The sequence below is a fragment of the Mauremys mutica genome, chromosome 14 (assembly GCF_020497125.1).
Source record: "Mauremys mutica isolate MM-2020 ecotype Southern chromosome 14, ASM2049712v1, whole genome shotgun sequence".
NCBI lineage: Eukaryota > Metazoa > Chordata > Testudines > Geoemydidae > Mauremys > Mauremys mutica.
This window is the reverse complement of record NC_059085.1, coordinates 44,230,963-44,248,377: the sequence shown is the minus strand read 5'-3', so window position 1 is coordinate 44,248,377 and position 17,415 is coordinate 44,230,963. Positions and strand designations below refer to the sequence as shown.

General features: G+C 49.4%; 1 protein-coding gene across 1 annotated transcript; it reads left to right on the top strand.

Moving 5' to 3' along the window:
- Positions 1-3,332: 3,332 nt before the first annotated feature.
- NQO1 (NAD(P)H quinone dehydrogenase 1) lies at positions 3,333-15,821 on the top strand. Its single transcript, XM_044987856.1, has 6 exons — positions 3,333-3,465; positions 6,713-6,877; positions 6,959-7,089; positions 10,117-10,230; positions 11,049-11,150; positions 15,178-15,821. The coding sequence occupies exons 1-6, from the start codon at positions 3,459-3,461 to the stop codon at positions 15,484-15,486; spliced, it is 828 nt and encodes a 275-aa protein (XP_044843791.1). The 5' UTR covers positions 3,333-3,458; the 3' UTR covers positions 15,487-15,821.
- The last annotated feature ends 1,594 nt before the right edge of the window (positions 15,822-17,415 follow it).

Genomic DNA, 17,415 nt, shown 5'->3' with positions numbered 1-17,415 from the left:
TCTGCCATAGTTTTGGAGTCGTCTCCAAAGGGTTCTCGAATCTTTCTGCCTAATCCCAACATTCCATTGAAGCAACAATATAAAGAAGATGCTGATAATTGTAGGAACTGGTGAACACTGAAGAGATTTGGGACATCTAACTCCACTCAGTAATTACAATACTACTGCGTATAGTGCCTCCAACCAGACCCCGGGCTAAAAAACTGAGCTTCCTTCAAAAGAAAAGCAAGATGTCCCAAGTCCCTTTGCCCCCTGGAGGACATTAGTTCCTCTCTAGCGTCAGGTAGCTGATGGGAAATGTGGTAGAGGGAGTGAGGGTTCTCAGAGGTAACCCTGCCATGCACTTTATAGCCTTGGCACATGTTCAGCAGTCACACCTATTTCTCTGTAGTTGAGCAGCCACAGGGCAAAATCTTTTGTTTGCTGCTGTTATCCGAGGGAGCTACACCCATGTTCTTCAGTACCTAGTTCTGACAACTTCATGTAGAATGGCCCTGGCTTAACTCTACTCACAATTCTTCTTATCACAAGGGACAATCAGCCAGCTTCATAAAAGAGAACTGGGAGGCATAAGATAGTGTTGTTGCTGTGAGATTACCCTGGAGTTTAGGGCCAAAGGACAGAAAATAGTTCAGAGTGAGCTAGTTCCTTGCTAGAGACTTGGGGGTCCTGTCTCAGTGGAAGCAAGGACAGCTGTGGGTCATATTTTCAAAACAGCCAATACACTCACACCAGACAGTCCTCTAATGGCATGATTTACATGGAACAAGGTGGAGGTTTTGCATATGCCAAATTGTGGCCACAAATGTGACCACAATGGGTTGTGGGCACTTTAAAAATCTGGCATCCTTTGCTCTTCCTGTTGTGGTTGGGCATTGCAGAATGTACAGTTATGGGATGGGCGACACCTCATTGAACCTGGTGGACATAACAGCTGCCTTTCGTGCAGGATAAGTGTAAAAAGCAATTGAGCTCCTTTATGGAACCAAATACCTGAAACAACAAGGGCACCGCCCAACAGGCAGTAGACCCTGAGCCATGTGGCCCAAAGGGGTTCTCTGGAGATGGATATAGCGAACACAGGGTGGCTAGGGCATTGACGGGGGGTGGGGGGGAGAGGAAGTGAGAACAGCAGCAAGAAACGCATCCAGAGAAGCAGCAGAAAGCCAAGGACACAGGCACAGAAGCCTGGTAGTGTGACCCTGAGAAAAAGCTGAGCGAGCACCTGAGGGCTAAGTGCTGGTTGAAAATGGGCTTGGAACTATGAGCAAAGCAACAGTCTCCTGCTGTTTGATTCCAGCTGGGAAACAGGACTTTATATTCTTTGTAACTAAACAGGATTGCATCAGAGAAATACCCAACTTGCTCGTCAACTTCTCCACTAGATCCCAAACGCTGGCTAAGTGCTCAGGTTAGACGGGCTAATGGTATCACAGCCTGCAAGCGCTCCCACTCACAGGGTCACAAAGCTAGAGGAAATCCTATGCTAGGATTCTGTCCATAAACTCATCAAGCTCCATCGTAAAACAAGTTAGGTCCTTTCCCCTGGCTCCTATGGGAAGGGTGTTCAGAATCTCACTCCTTCAATGGTTAGAAATCATCTGCTAATTTCTAGATTAAATTTATTCATGAGCATTTTTCTCCCCGTTTGTTCTCATGCCAACACTGTCCTTCAGTGTAAATAGATCTTCCCTCCGTGGTGTTTTTTACCCCTGATGTATTTATAGAGAACAATCATATCCCCTCGCTGCCTTCTTTTTGATAGTCTAAACCAGTGGTTTTCAACCTGTGATCTAAGATTTCCAAAGGGGGCTGCACCTTAATTAAAATTTTTTCAAGGATCCACAAATGAAAAAAAGGTTGAAAACCACAAGTCTAAACAAGTATCAGAGGGGTAGCCGTGTTAGTCTGGTTCTGTAGAAGCAGCAAAGAATCCTGTGGCACCTTATAGACTAACAGACGTTTTGCAGCATGAGCTTTCGTGGGTGAATACCCACTTCTTCGGATGCAAGAATGAGCTTTCATGGGTGAATACCCACTTCTTCTTCTTGCATCCGAAGAAGTGGGTATTCACCCACGAAAGCTCATGCTGCAAAACGTCTGTTAGTCTATAAGGTGCCACAGGATTCTTTGCTGCTTCTACAAGTCTAAACAAGCAAAGCTGTTTCAGTTGTTTCTGGTAAGATCAGTTCTCCGTTCCCCTGGTAGCCCTTCTCTGTGCTTATTCCATTTTCCACTCCCTCAAGACCTCTGCAAATCCCAGGCGCAGCCTCAGGCTCACAGCTCTGTTTGTCCAAACCACACCCCTAACATTCTAGTTGATATTCGGAAACCTTTGGTCACAGTGACTCAGCACACTCTGGGAGACCAGGGGGCTATGAAGTGCTAAGCCTTCTCGTAGCCCTTTGAAAGCAAGATTGGTAACTCTTGTGATTTTGGTGATTTGCTTAAATCTTCAGCCCCTGGAATCCTGTGACCAGGAGACAATCTCAGCTTTCATTTTTCAAAGTAGCATGTTTCTAGCCCTCATGGTTGCAGAGGAGAAGCTAGAAAACCCAAGCTGAGAGTGACTGTCGGGCTAGAGTTGCCAATATTGGTTGGACGTATTCCTGGAGATTTCACCACGTGATATCGTTAATTAAAAATTAATGTTTAATTCAAGATGAATGTTTAATTCCTGGAGACTCTGGACCAATCCTGGAGGGTCGGCAACCCTATGTCAGGCTCTACACCCAGAAGGCAAATGAACAGAACCAGTGTTTATTGTTGAGCCAACTTCCTCACTCTGGGGTCCTGACTCCTGTGACCCTGCATTGCTGTGGCCAAGATGCTTCCAGGTGCCACTGCCTGGGCATTTGGGACCCCCCGTGGGGGGGTCACAGGCAGAAAGATACAGGACTGGGGTACTCCACGCCCCCCCAATCACTAACCATTGGCTTGGCCTGGGGGGGCTGTTCCGGGGAGACGGAGGGGCATGATCTGGGTATCTGGGAAGGGGAGCCAGGAGGGGCTGCCCCTGTGAGGAGGGGAGATGGGGGGACTCGGGCAGGTGGGGGGAACCCCCAGGAGTCGGGAGGGGGGACTCGGGCAGGTGGGGGGAAGCCCCTGGGGGGGGGCTCGGCCGGTGGGTGGGGGCTCGGGCAGGTGGGGGGAAGCCCCAGGGGGCGGGGAGGGGGGGGGCTCGGGCAGGTGGGGGGAAGCCCCGGGGGGCGGGGAGGGGCTCGGCCGGTGGGGAGGGGGGGGCTCGGGCAGGTGGGGGGAAGCCCCAGGGGGCGGGGGGCGATGTTCGCCCGCCAAGGCCCCTCCTGCCCCGGGCGCCTCGCCCCGCCTCGCCTCGCCCCGCCTCCCGCCTTGGCCGCCCGCGGGCTCGGAGCGGGGGGGCCGGGGCCGTGATAAGCGCTGCCGAGGGGCCGCCCCACCTGTTCGTGCGGCGGCCCCGAGCCCGGATCGTCGCTGCCATGGCAGGTGAGCGAGGAGCCACGTCCGGTCCGGTCCGGTGCCCCGGCCCGCTGCGCTGGGTCCGGCGGCTGCCCCGGCGCCGGCTCTTCGGAGCCGCGCGTCTGCCGAGCCCGGGCCAGGTCCCGCCCTGTCCCCGCTCAGGGCCTGGGCAGGGCCGGGGAGCGCTGGCCCCAGACACGGGACCCCCCCAGAGCGGCCGGGCTGGGCGCTGCCCGAACCCAACCGGGGCATCCGCAATGAGCGGCCCCGGGGCGCGGGGGGGCGCTGGCCCCAGCCGGGTGCAGCCGGGGACCCCCCGCCCGGCACGGGGGTCAGAGCGGGCGAGTCCCTCACGGGATCGTGCTTCTCACGGGGCCGGGGCCGGGGCCGGGGCCGCTGGGGCCTTGGGCGTGTTCCAGGGGGGCTGGGGACTGAACTCCGGGCGCTGCCGTTACCGCTCCGCGGAGAGGCAGGTGAAGCGTTCAGCCCGGCTGGGCCGCTCGCACGATACCGAGCTCCCTTACTGCCGCTCCCAACCCCGGGACAAGGGGCACCCACTGGCAGTCATAGGCAGCAGGGTTAGAACAAACAAAAGGAAGGATTTTTTCACACAGGGCACAGTCAGCCCATGGGACTCCTCGCCAGAGGATGTTGTGAAGGCCAAGGCTATACCAGGGTTAAAAAAAGAACTAGATAAGTCCATGGAGGACAGGTCCATCAATGGCTATTAGCCAGGCTGGGCAGGGATGGCGTCCCTGGCCTCTGTTTGCCAGAAGCTGGGAATGGGCAACAGGGGATGGATCACTTGATGATTCCCTGTTCTGTTCATTCCCTCTGGGGCACCTGGCACTGGCCGCTGTCGGCAGACAGGATACTGGGCTGGATGGACCTTTGGGCTGAGCCAGGATGGGCGTTCTTATGTTCTCCATGGGCCTGGCCGTGACAAGGTATCCTGAGCCCTGGGTGCAGAGCCATAGTGAAACAACTGTGGTTTCTCTCAGCCCAGTTCAGATATCTATAGTCTATATCCATAAATCAATCACAAGGCAAGTATCTCACTAATCCAGGACCCTCCCTCCATGCTCTGGAATCCATGTCAAACCAATCTAAGCAGAGCAGGGCTGAAGTAGCTGTGGATGGGGTCTAGAGACCAGAGACTGGGCTTGGTGGACAGGGGAATGAGTTGTGGTAGAGGCTGAGTTCAAAACTATAACCTAGAAGCAGTTGAGAGACTCCCCACAGTTGGGCAGCACCTTCACACTTGTCTCCCAAATACACAGAAGTCAGCCCCCCTGCCAAGGCAAGTAAATCTTCCAAGATCTCCTTTCCTATCCATCCACACAGCTAAAACTCTTGGCCGGGCTGTTCTCTGGATTACTGACTGACCCATCCCTCTTTGTATCCCTCCACAGGTTCTTCTTTAGCCGGTTACTTGTCACCTCTCAGTCAGTATTGAAATCAGCTATGGTGCCAGCCTCCAATGCCCAGTTACATTTTCAAACTGGCACTTACAGGCTCTCTCACAGGCTGACCTGCTCTCATGAGAGGTGCTTCCCATGAACATCCACACAACTCAGGGCTTGGCTACACTTGCAGATGTGCAGCGCTGGGAGTTACAGCTGTGTTTGTACAGCTGTGTAGGGAAAGCGCTGGTGTGTGGCCACACTCACAGCTACCAGCGCTGCAGCATGGCCACATTTGCAGCATTTGCAGCGCTGTTGGGAGTGGTGCATTATGGGCAGCTATCCCAGCGTTCAAGTGGCAGCAACGTGCTTTTCAAAAGAGGAGGGTGGGGTGGAGTGTGACAGGGAGCGGGGGAGAGAGAGAGAGTGGATTTTTGGAGCCGACACTGTGTGTCAGCTCCCTGCCTTGCAAAATCTGAACATTTCCTCGACCCCTCATTCACTCTTAACTGCAAATAGCCTGCAGACCAGATAAGCAGCGGCTCCAACGGACTCACTTTCTCCTCCTCCCCCCGCTGTTTCTCTCCTCAAGCAAACACTAAGCTGTAGACATTCATCCCCCTGCCTGCCTCATTCACAGCAAAGTAGTGGGTTATCTCAATTGATTGTTCACAGTCAGTTACAGATTGATCACAGCAAACAAGAGCTGTGTTTGTTTTTTAGATAAGCAGCTCCCAGAGCCCCGAGTTCACAACAAAACAAAGAGAGGCATCATAGCAAAACAAAGAGAGAGTAATTTAGTTAAAAGCATTCTGGGATATCTCCTAATACCCTGGAGGCCAATAACAGCGCTGGTGTGTGGCCACACTTTACGAGCAGCGCTGCAGCACCAGCACTGCACTCGTTATACCCCAAGCAGACCAGGTGTACAGCCAGCGCTGCAGCCAGGGAGTTGCAGTGCTGGATGTGCCTTGCTGGTGTGGACAATTACTAAGTTGCAGCGCTGCAACTCTCCAGTGTAGCCAAGCCCTCAGTATCCTCCTTCAAAACCCACCTTGTCTATGGTGTATATGGAAAACTGGGCTGCTGGTGTGCTGGGGCCACAGCCTGTGGTGCCAACCGACGTTACCTCCTGGATTCCCATACTCCCCTGTCTGTCCATCTCGTGTCTTGTACTTGGGGTGCAAACTCTTGGGCACAAGGACCATCACTTTTGCTCTGGTAGCGCAGTACCTAGCACGCTGGGCTCCTAGAGGCCACAGTCATGCAAATAAATTTCATATTTACAGGCTGTAAAATAAGGTTTGGGCCAAGGGTCTGGTATCACTGTACTGCCCTCTGAGGACCATTGTCCATGACAGCTTGATCCCTGGCTGAGCAGGAGAGGTGGTGACAAGTTGGGCTGATGGATGGAGTTTTGCTAGACAGGCTTTTATGGGATATACCTAGTCCTCCCTTTCGCCCCCAAAACCCTCCTGCCTCGATTCAGATGTGTTGCTGAGTCTGGAGTACTGCACTATACTAGGAGCATGTCTCTAGGGGGTGCATGGAGGGAGGCATGTATGTAGCCCCCACTCCTGCCAATTGCTGAACGGACTGTTGCACCAGCTAGGATCTGTGCGCAGTTCTTAGGAACAGTAGGGGCAGTCCCCCATGCTAATCACATAACACTTTACAATGCTTTGAGTCTCACCTATAGGTTTATTACCTGAAAGCGCACAAAATAGTCAGCCCCCCTTTCTAAAGAGTCAGTTCTTGGTCATCCCAAAGGCAAGTCATAGAAAAGCTGCTCAGTTTTATGACTGGTCTCTTGGGTTTCCCTTTCTCCTACAAAGGAGGAAAGGGCTCTAGCTTGCTGATGTGTTTTGCAGGAAGAAAGGCCCTGATTGTGTTGGCACACGAGGAGACGACCTCCTTCAATCATGCCATGAAAGATGCTGCTGTGGACGCGCTGCAGAAGAGAGGCTGGAGTGTCACCGTTTCTGACCTATGCAAGATGAAGTTTAACCCTGTGCCATCACGGGAGGACATCACTGGTACTGAACACCACTGCTCCCCTTAAAGTTCAGCATTTCCCATCTTTGTTCTCTAGCACTGACCTCTGCCTCCTATCTCAGGTAAGCCAAAAGACCCCAACAACTTCAAGTATGGCCCTGAGACAGGCTTGGCATGGGCAGAAGGTCGGCTGAGCAGCGACATTGTAGCAGAACAGAAGAAGCTCGAAGCTGCAGACCTTCTGATATTCCAGGTACCATCTCGCCCTGCCAGAGGAAAGGGGAAAGTCCTGGGGTGGAAAAGAAGCATTACCTGACTCCATTCTGGAAAATGGGGGAGGTGATCGTGTCCCTGTAAAGGGAAGGATCCATCCCTCCTGCCCCAGAGGGTGAAGCTGGCCAGCACGTTTATGTGTATCCGCCAGTGGCGTGGGTAATAGAACTGAACGCTGGCTTGTGGAGCTCCCCAGGGCAAGGCTTCAGTGGAGATGGACAGACTCAGCTGCTGGGGTGCGCTTGGTGGTTTGAGGCCCAAAGCCATTTCTCCATGGTAATGCAGGGCTCTATCCCTGGGTTCCTGTGCCAGAACCCCCCTGCTCAGCCCCTTGCACAGTGCTAGTTTGGGAAGCTGGGGTCAGGTCCAATCTGTTTGCACAGGGGGTGAGGGAGACTCAGGGTTGCTGGCAGGTGTTGCTTGCCTGTTGAAGCACAGATAGGAACTGAAGAGAAACAGTCAAACTAAAGAGTCCCATTCAATTACACAACATGGAGGCAGATAAATACATATTGACAAATTTTATAAGTGCTTGTATACAAATATAAGAACTCTAAATTCCAAGATGGGTGAGCTAGAGTGCCTGGTATTAAATGAGGATATGGATATAATAGGCATCACAGAAACTTGGTGGAACAATGCTAATCAATGGGACCCGGTAATACCAGGTACAAAATATATAGGAATACTAGTGGGGGAGTGCCACTGTACGTGAAAGAAAGCATAGAGTCAGATGCACTAAAAATCGTAAGTATCAGAGGGGTAGCCATGTTAGTCTGGATTTTAAACAAATTAAAAGGAACAGTCACATGATTGCTGCATAGAAACTTTTCAAAACCACCGTAATAGAGGCTCAAACTAAATGTATACCCCAAATGAAAAAAACCCAGCAAGAGGACCAACAAATGCCTCCATGGCTAAACAGAGTAAAAAAAGGAGGTTAGAGACAAAGACAGCCTCTAAGCATTGGTAGTCAAATATGACTGAGAAAAACGAAGGAACAAACTGGCAAGTCAAGTGTAAGAGTATAATTAGGCAGGCCAAAAAAGAATTTGAAGAGCAATTTGCAAAAGATGCACAAGCTAACAGCAAAATGTTTAAGTACGTCACAAGCAGGAAGCTTGCCAAACAGACTGTGGGGTCTAGACAATCAAGGCACTGAAGGAGCACTCAAGGAAGACAAGGCCATTGTGGAGAAGCTAAATTAATTATTTGCACCAATCTTCACTGCAGAGGATGTAAGGGTGATTCCCACACCTGAGCCGTTCTTTTTAGGTGACAAATCTGAGGAACTGTCCCATATTTTGGTGTCAATAGAGCTGGTTTTGGAACAAACTGACAAATTAAGCAGTAATAAGTCTCCAGGACAAGATGGTCTTCAGAACTCTTGGGTGAAGAACTCAGATATGAAATTGCAGAACTGGTATATAACGTACTGCTTAAATTGGCCTTTGGACCAGATGACTGGTGGATGGCTAAGGTAATGCTGATTTTTAAAGGCTCCAGAGGTGATTCTGGCAATTACAAGCCAGTAAGCCTAACTTTAGTACTAGGCTAATTTGTCTGAAACTATAGTAAAGAACAGAATTATCAGACACATAGAGGAACTTGATATGTTGGGGAAGAGTCAGCACTGTTTTTGTAAAGGGAAATCATGTCTCACCAATCTCTTAGGATTCTTTGAGGGGAGTTAAACATGTGGACAAGGTGATCCTGTCGTATAGTGTACTTGGACTTTCAGAAAATCTTTGTCAAGGTCCATCACCAAATATTCTTAAGCAAATTAAGCGGTCATGGGATAAGAGAGAAGATTCGCTCATGGATCAGTAACTGGTTAAAGATAGGAAACTAAGTGTTGTTTTCAAAGTGGAGAGAGGTGAATAGCCTGGTCGTCCCCCCCCTCCCCACAGGGATCTGTACTGGAACCATTGCTCTTTAGCGTATTTATAAATGGTCTGGAAAAGGAGGTAAATAGTGAGGATGCAAAATTTACAGACAATAGAAAATGACTCTAGATAGTTCAGTCCAAAGCAAACCACGAATAGTTACAAAGGATCTCACTAAACTGGGTGACTGAGCAAGAAAATGGCAGATGAAATTCAAAGTAATGCACATTGGAAAAGATAATCTCAACTATACATACACATTGATGGGGTCTAAATTAGCTGTTACCACTGAAGACAGAGATCGTGGAGTCACTGTGGGTAGTTCTCTGAAAACGTCTGCTCAGTGTGCAGTGGCAGTCAAAGAACTAATAGAATGTAGGAACCTTTGGGCAAAGGATAGATATTTTTTGTCTAATCATAATGCCACTATATAAATCCTTAGTTCGCCCACACCCGGAATGCTGTGTGCCGTTCTGATTGCCCCATCCGAAAATAAACAGAACTGAGAAGGACAACAAATATGGTTAGGGGTATGGAACAGCTTCCCTCCGGGGAGATTAAAAAGCCCGGGGCTGTTCAGCTTGGAAAAGAGACGACTTCAGGGGGATATGACAGAGGTCTATAAAATCATGACTGGTGTGGAGAAAGTAAATAAGGAAGTGTTATTTACTCCTTCAAATAACACAAGAACCAGGGGTCACTCAATGAAATTAATTGGCAGCAGGTTTAAAAACACAAAGTAGTACTTCACATAACACACAGTCAGCCTGTGGAACTCTGTCAGGGGATGTGGTGAAGGCCAAGACTATAACAGGGTTTAAAAAAAGAATATGATCAGTTCAGTGAGGATAGGGCCATCAATGGCTATTAGCAAGATGGTCAGGGACACAACCCCATGCTCTGGGGGTCCCTAAGCCTGTGACTGCCAGAAGCTGGGACTGGAAGACAGCGGATGAATCACTCTAACTGCCCTGTTCCACTCAGACAGGACACTGGGCTAGATGGACCAATGGTCTGATCCAGGCTGGCCGTTCTTGCGCTGTAGTCGTGTTGCAATGTGCTATCTTGGGAAATGGAGAGATGCAACCCTATTTTCTCTCTGTCTTTGTGCCTTCCTACAGTTCCCCCTCTACTGGTTCAGTGTGCCTGCGATCCTGAAGGGCTGGTTTGAACGGGTTTTCACACAAGGATTTGCCTACTCCCTTACCAAGATGTATGGCAGTGGGCCCTTTCAGGTAGGTGGGTGTGGATTGGTACTTACACCGTGTTCTAACATCAAGGAGTCTGTCCCTTGGTTGAACCCCAGTTCACTCCCAGTGTGGAGCAGACAGGTCCCCGATGACTTGGCAGAACATATGTGCTCTGAACTGATGCTCTCTCTTCCAGCAGAGACAGGTGCAGATGTCAGTAGGTGCTTCTAACTCAGCAAGATCTAGGAGGGAGCCTGTCAGGGAAGAATTACAGAGCATCTGTGGGGGTTGGTTCTGTAATGAAGCAGAATCTAACTGCAGCTGAGATAAAATCCAGAATTCCCCGTATGGGGGACACTTTTCTGCCCCTATTGACTGGTGAACCAGCTGCCCTACTCCTCTCCTCCTGCCCGGTCCTAGGCTCAGCAGAGCCTGAATTGCTGTGCTGCTGCTGGCATGCTAGCCAAACTCTACCTTGGGGAGAGTCGCCATGGGTAGTGCTTTGAAAATAGGCAATGGAATATCATTAATAAATGTAACCCTCATAATACGGGGCTCGAGCCCGTCCTCCGCCCTTTCAGGTAGCTGAGTATCCAAACTAGAACCCCCTGGAATTCCTGACACCCAGCCTTGCTCTTGGTCCTTAGACCAGCATGTGTCTGCAATCATAGCCTGTCCCCCGCCATGGACATTGCTGCTGCTCCTCCCAGCCCAGCTTCTCCGCAGCAATAAAAGTGTTTGATAGACAGCGGTAGCCACTTGGCATTTCCCGTTCACACAGTGCAGCCGCCCCCACTCACACTGGCTTAGCTCTGCTTCCGGATCCTGCTGCCCCGGGTGTGATTGCAGTTTTTCTTCCACAGAAAAAGAAGGCTGTGCTCTCCTTCACCACGGGCGGGACTGGCCCCATGTACACTCCCGCGGGCATCAACGGAGACATCAACATCCTCCTTTGGCCACTGCAGGTATCGGATTTACAACTATGGGAGAAACTTGTGTCAAAGTAGAACATTCGTGGCACTTTCTAAGGAGGTCGTGTTTTCCACAAAGGGGAACATGGGATGAAGTTAAAGTCCAGGATTTATTGGGAGATGCGCGGGGGAGGGAGTAGAAGTTGTGTTGCTTGAGGACCCTACAACTAGACTAAAACTAAGTACCATACTGCAGGGAACAGTCCTGCTCTGACCCTGAGAATGTACTTGATGGACCTTGCCCTCTTCTAAGTTCTGTGGCCCTTTTCATACAGAGGTCTCGGAGCATGCAGTCCTCCTCCTGTACATGCAATTCATGCAGTGGAGTTCACGGGAACAGGAGAGAGTTGAATGTCTTGGCTTGAAATCGGCCTCTGACATTCACTAGACTCCAGTTGGGAGATCCTTGCCCTCCCTCTGGAAAAGGGCAAAGGATCCTATCCGGTTGTAAAGGAGAGTGGAAAACAGGACTCTGTGCACACTGGGGAGATGCTAGGTGGAGTTCAGGCACTGGCTTGGTATATAGAACTCCCTATGGCTGTCTATTGCCACGAGATGGCTTGTCACGTCTGATAGTCAGTGTCTCTGACATGAGTGCTCAAGTGACATCTTACCCCCTCTTAGATCACAGGTGATCCACACGTCCCAAAGCAAGGAAATTCTGCTTTGATTGAATGGTGTTGATGGATCTGAAGAGAGGGGGATGGTGGCCGCAACGTGGGGGTTGGGGGAAGGAAGGGGATTCTTGTGGTTCCCTCCTGGAAGCTGGGGGCAAGGAGCTCACATCTCAGGGCATGCTGCTTTAACGTACCCTGTTTACGAGGTCCGCTGTCCCATGGGTGACAGCTCCTGTGCCCCTGAGGAGGCTCTTGCTGGACATCTCAGCAATGCCAAGTACTACCACTAAAGTGATTAATGGGCTTCAATTTGGCTTAAATGTACTGAGTACAACAGCACTGAGTTCATGGTGTACCAAGCAAACCGGACTACCCAAAAAAATTCAAATCCTGGGGACTTACAGGAGTTAGACATGGAGTCAGAAGAGGCTTAGTAGCTCAAAACTGCCAGGGGCAGGCAGTCACATCAACTGGGGACAAATGAGGATGGGCAGACTGTGGCCACCAGAGGGGACCAGGAGGAATTCTACACAGCTGGAAGTTTCCAGTTGATACTGGATCCTCAGTGTGGAAATTGTGGAAGATATTTCTCAAGAGCCAGATGGTCCAGGGGAACAGAGATGTGTGGGACACATGTGACTGGCAGCTCAACACAACCCAATCAAGCTTGCCCACTGTTTTCCAACCGATCAAGGCAGATGGCAATCCTTGTTTCAATACTAGTCTAGAAGAAAATTCTGCAAGGGACAAGTAGCAGCAGGAGAGCATGCTGCCTTCCCAGAGCCAAGACATGAGACTTCTCTCTAAGATTGGATAGTCTTTTGAAGTCAGCGGGCCAGGATCCACTGGTGATAGTTTGTACTGACAATGACGCTCTGTCGGAAAATGGCATTACCTGTTTCTGAGTCACTGGAAACTTGGCAGACGATGATCTTTAATACTTATGGAGCAATGTCCTAACAGATAAGGCACAAGAGGTGGTATCCGCTGGTGTCTAACAGACTAACCAATCACAACACGATGACTGTCTCCTTATGCACCTGTCTGTAATGTGTAGGGGGGGAAAACCTGTATGGCCAGGGAGGACTTCAGTTTGAGTGACGTGCTGGGTGGGGGGTCTTGTGCCACCAGTACTAAACCATGCTTGGAATTTTGAATTATAGACGACCTTTTCCTCACTCAGAAAGCGTTACATCTAACATGGGGGAATTCTTTATTTGTCCTCATCCTGTGACACTGACCTTTTTAAAGCACCAAGCTGAAAACAATTGAGCCAAATCAGCCGGGAAGTAGAATTTAATCAGGAAAAAATGTGAATAATTGGGAATTGTTTAAGAACACTATTAGATGCCTAAAAAGCCACAGTTGAGGATGGAGGCTACATTGGTTAAAAAACCAATTTGGTTTTAGAGGGTAAGTACAGGCAGGTACATGTATTATATAACAAAAGAAATAAAGGGTTAATTGATAGTAACTAGTATAAATCAGAAGTTAGGCCTTATAGAAAATTGATAAGGGAACAAAGGGACACAAGGAAAAATCTATGGCCGGTACAGTTAAGGACAATAAGGAGTTTTTAAAAATATTCTAGGAACAAAAGAATCCTGACAATGGTATTGATCCATTACTAGATGGAAAGGGTAGAAAAATATCAATAACACAGACAAGGTGGAAAAGTGTGTGTATAAACAGGAGACTCATATGGCAACACTATTTCCATTCCACTAGCCTCTAAAGCAACTGTTAAGTGGCAGCTATTAAAATTAGACAGTTTAAAATCAGCAGGTCCAGAGAAATTGCATCCAAGAGTTTTAAAACTGCTGGCTGAGGAGCTTGCTGGCCCATTAATGTTGGTTTTCAGTAAGTTTTGGAGCATGGGAGAAGTTCCAGAAATTGGAGGAAAGTTAATATTATGCCAAGATTTAAAAAGGGTAGATGGGATGATCTGGGTAATTAAAGGCATGTCAGCCTGACATCCAAGATAATGGAGTGTAATTAATGCACATCAACATGGGTTTCTAGAAAATAGATCCTGTCAAAGTAACTTGATTTTTTTTTTATGAGACTACAAGTATGGTTGGTAAAAGTAGTAGTGTTCATGTGTATATAGGTAGACTTCTGTAAGGCATTTGACTCTCATTTTATCTTGATTAAACAACTAGAATTATATTAAAACTAACATGGCACAGACAAAATGGATTAAAGGCTGGCTAACTGATAGGTCTCAAATGTAATTCTAAACGGGGAACTGTCATAATGTGTGTCTCTAGCGGGCTGCCGCAGGGACTGGTTCCTGACCTTGTTATTTATCAGTGATCTGGACGAGAACATAAAATTATCACTGATAAAGTTTGCAGCTGGCACAAATTGAGGGACTGGTGAATTATGAAGAGGACAGGTGGCTACTACAGAGCAATCTGGATCACTTGATAAACTGGGCCCATGCAAACACTGAATTTTAGTATGGGTAAAATAAAGGTGTACAGCTAGGCCCAAAGACTGTCAGCCTTATTATGGGCTGGACCCTGGGAAGAGTTTTGGGGATACTCAGCTGAACATGAGCTTTCTGTGAAACACTGACTGGGATACATGAACAGGGGGAATCTCACGTAGGAGCAGAGAGGTCACTTTACCTTTGTATTGGGCACTGGTTGCGACCACTGCTGGAATCTTGTGTCCACTGCTGGTGCCCACAAGTCCAGAAGGATGTTGTAAATTTGAGAGAAGAGCCATGAGACTGATTACGTGATTGGAAAACCTGCCTTCTAGTGATAGATTCAGCTCCTTGAGCCTATGTAGTGTAACAAAGACGGGTAAGGGGTGACTTGATGAGTGTGGTCTAAGTACCTCCAGGGGGAACAGATATTTAATAATGGGTGGCTCAGTCTAGCAGACAAAAGGTAGAACAAGATCCTGTGGCTGGAAGCTTGACAAAATCAGAGGGGAAACAGTAATTAACCATGGGACCAAGGGTTGTGGTGGATTCTCTACCACAGGCAATTTTTAAATGAAGATTGGATCTCTTTCTAGAAGCCATGTTCTGGGCTGTAGCTTTGGGAAGTTCTGTGGCCTATGCTACAGAGGAGGTCAGACGGGATGATCACAATTGTCCCTTCTGGTCTTGAAATCTATAAAACTCCAGACCAAAATTCCTGCAGCGCAAGGGGATGCAAGTCACCCCCCCCCCCCCACTGTATAGCTAAACCCATAGAACGAGACGTGACTTGAGGAATTAGATCTTCATAGCAAACCAGAAGCCCTGAGGGTACCAGAATGTGCTGTTACCCTGGGTTCTCTGCCTTCTCCCGTAGTTGAAATAGCCTTGAACTGAAGGCAGCATGTCCCCTTCTACCTAAATAAGAGCCTTGGCAATCTTAGAGCTTTCTTGTGTTTTCTCACTCTAGAGTGGCATACTCCATTTCTGTGGCTTCCAAGTCTTGGAGCCCCAAATTGCCTACAGCATTAGTCACGCTCCTGAGGATGCCCGTTTGCAGATCCTGGAGGACTGGAAGAAGCGACTGGCAGCTATCTGGGAAGAGAAACCCATCAGTTTTGTTCCAGACAGCAACTTTGATCTAAGCTACGTGGGGGGCTTTGTGCTGAAACAGGAGGTGCAGGACCGCCAGAAAGCTCAGAAATATGGGTTGAGCATGGGACAGCACCTGGGGAAGGCCATCCCACCTGACAGCCAGGTCAAAGCCCAGAAGAAATAGCTTCCTCTGGTGGGCTCCTATCTGGTCTCTATCACTGTGTGGTGCTGCCATGGTGAGGAGAGCATTTCTTCTCTTCCCACCTCTTCCTCAGGGGGGGCGCTGGTGCCTCTTGCTGGCTACTCCTACCGACTCAGGGAGGAGTCAGAGCCATACCTCCTCCAGTCAGGTAGCGTAATTAACCTACTAGGTTCCAATAGCATCAGATTGGGATGAGTTGGGAATCGTGCCTCCCTATGATTATGTGGTGCTTGCTGTTCACAACCCTGGTGGCCTTGGTATCGTACATTCTAAGCTCTCTGCTCATGTATAACACAAGGAGTCTAAATAAAGACGTTTCCTATTGTAACTGCTTATTTTGTATATCTGTGCCCTTGTGTTCAGTGAGTGACCCTCAGGCCTCCACAACCCCTGCACTGAGTTACTGCATCTCTCCCCCGCCCCCAGGAATCTGCCAATCTGACCTGGGGGGGAAATTCCTTCCCAACCGGTGATCAGTTAGACCTGAGCATGGGCGTGAGACCCACCAGCCAGACACCTGGGGCGAAGAATTCTCTGTAGTAACTCAGAGCCCTCCCCTCTAGTGTCTGGGGTCGCCAGCTTTCTAACTGCACACAACTGAACACCCTAGCCCCTTCCCTTCCCTTCCCTGAGGCCCCATCCCCACTCACTACATTTCCCCCTCCCTCAGTGGCTCACTCTCCCCCACCCTTTTAGAAACACCCCTTGTTTGTTTTGGAGGGAAGTCCCTGCTCTGCTGTCTAAATTTATGATCCTTCTACTTGCGAGGAAGGTTTTCATTGGGTTTAGAGACCTCTCTGATTTGTCTTGGGTCCACCATTCCAAAGTCTAAAGCCACAGCCATCCCTACTGTTCTTTCGACATTGGCTGCTAATTGTAGCCCCTGCTGCAGGAAAAGCATCACTGACAGAGCCTACAAGGTGGCTCAAGCTGCTACCTCAGTCAATACCAGGAGGACAATGGGAGCAACCATTAAGTCACCTTTGAATAACACAATTTTTGCCCCCCTCTCTAGCTCACCTTGTTTTCATTACATTTTGAAGATGTCACACAGCTCTGAAGGTGATCTGGCTGCTGGGAGGTAAACTTTTGGCCTTTGTTTAACCACTAGGCTAAACCTCAGGAAGAGGGCTGGCACTGCTGCCCATCTCTTCCTGGGGAAGACCTCAAATTTGGTAGGGTATTTCACAGAGCCCTTTGGGCAGTGGCCAGGCCAGCTGGAGGGTGCAGTCCTGTAAGTGCACATGTACCAGTGCAAACCTGATGATCATAGCCCTGGGCTATGGTAATATTCAGGTATTACGCTTGCAAATCTCTTGGCACAATTAAGTTTCATGGATGACTGATGAGAGGATTCCCCCTTTAATCATGATGTGATGATGTAGCTGTTGAGCCACTCCAAGCCCGCTCTTTGGACTGAGAAAAGAAGTGGAGTGTCTCCCTTGTCCCCATTTGCTAGTGGGAGAAGGGTCACTCCTTTTACATTAGAGGAGCATACTTCCGTGGCCTGGGGGTTCTGATTCTTAGCCAAAGGGATCCAGTTTCCCTCGGGGCCAGCGCAAGGTTTGAAATTATTGTCGGGTCACTCCTACACAGACCGGACTGTTCCGACGTGCCTTAGGGAGCACGCTGTGCAGCTCTGCTATACAAGGATGGGCCACCCTGACTCCTGGACCCTCAAACGCTCCCATCCAGGAGCCAGCGTGCCATAGCCACACCGCAAGAGCCAGCCTTCTAAGAGACTAGCCTGCAATCACTTGGCATGTAGTCCTAAAGCCCTCGACTGCAATCCAGATTTTCCTTCACTTCTAAAATACATGAGTCTATTTGCCCTATCCCTGGAGGGTTCCCTCACTGGATTTGGATGTGTGGCACAGGGAGATGACACACACGCCTGTAGGTCCTGGGTGT

Coding starts and splice junctions, on each gene's coding strand:
- NQO1 (XM_044987856.1), top strand. Junction 6,878..6,958: donor ATCACGGGAGGACATCACTG/GTACTGAACACC, acceptor CTCCTATCTCAG/GTAAGCCAAAAGACCCCAAC. Junction 7,090..10,116: donor CAGACCTTCTGATATTCCAG/GTACCATCTCGC, acceptor GCCTTCCTACAG/TTCCCCCTCTACTGGTTCAG.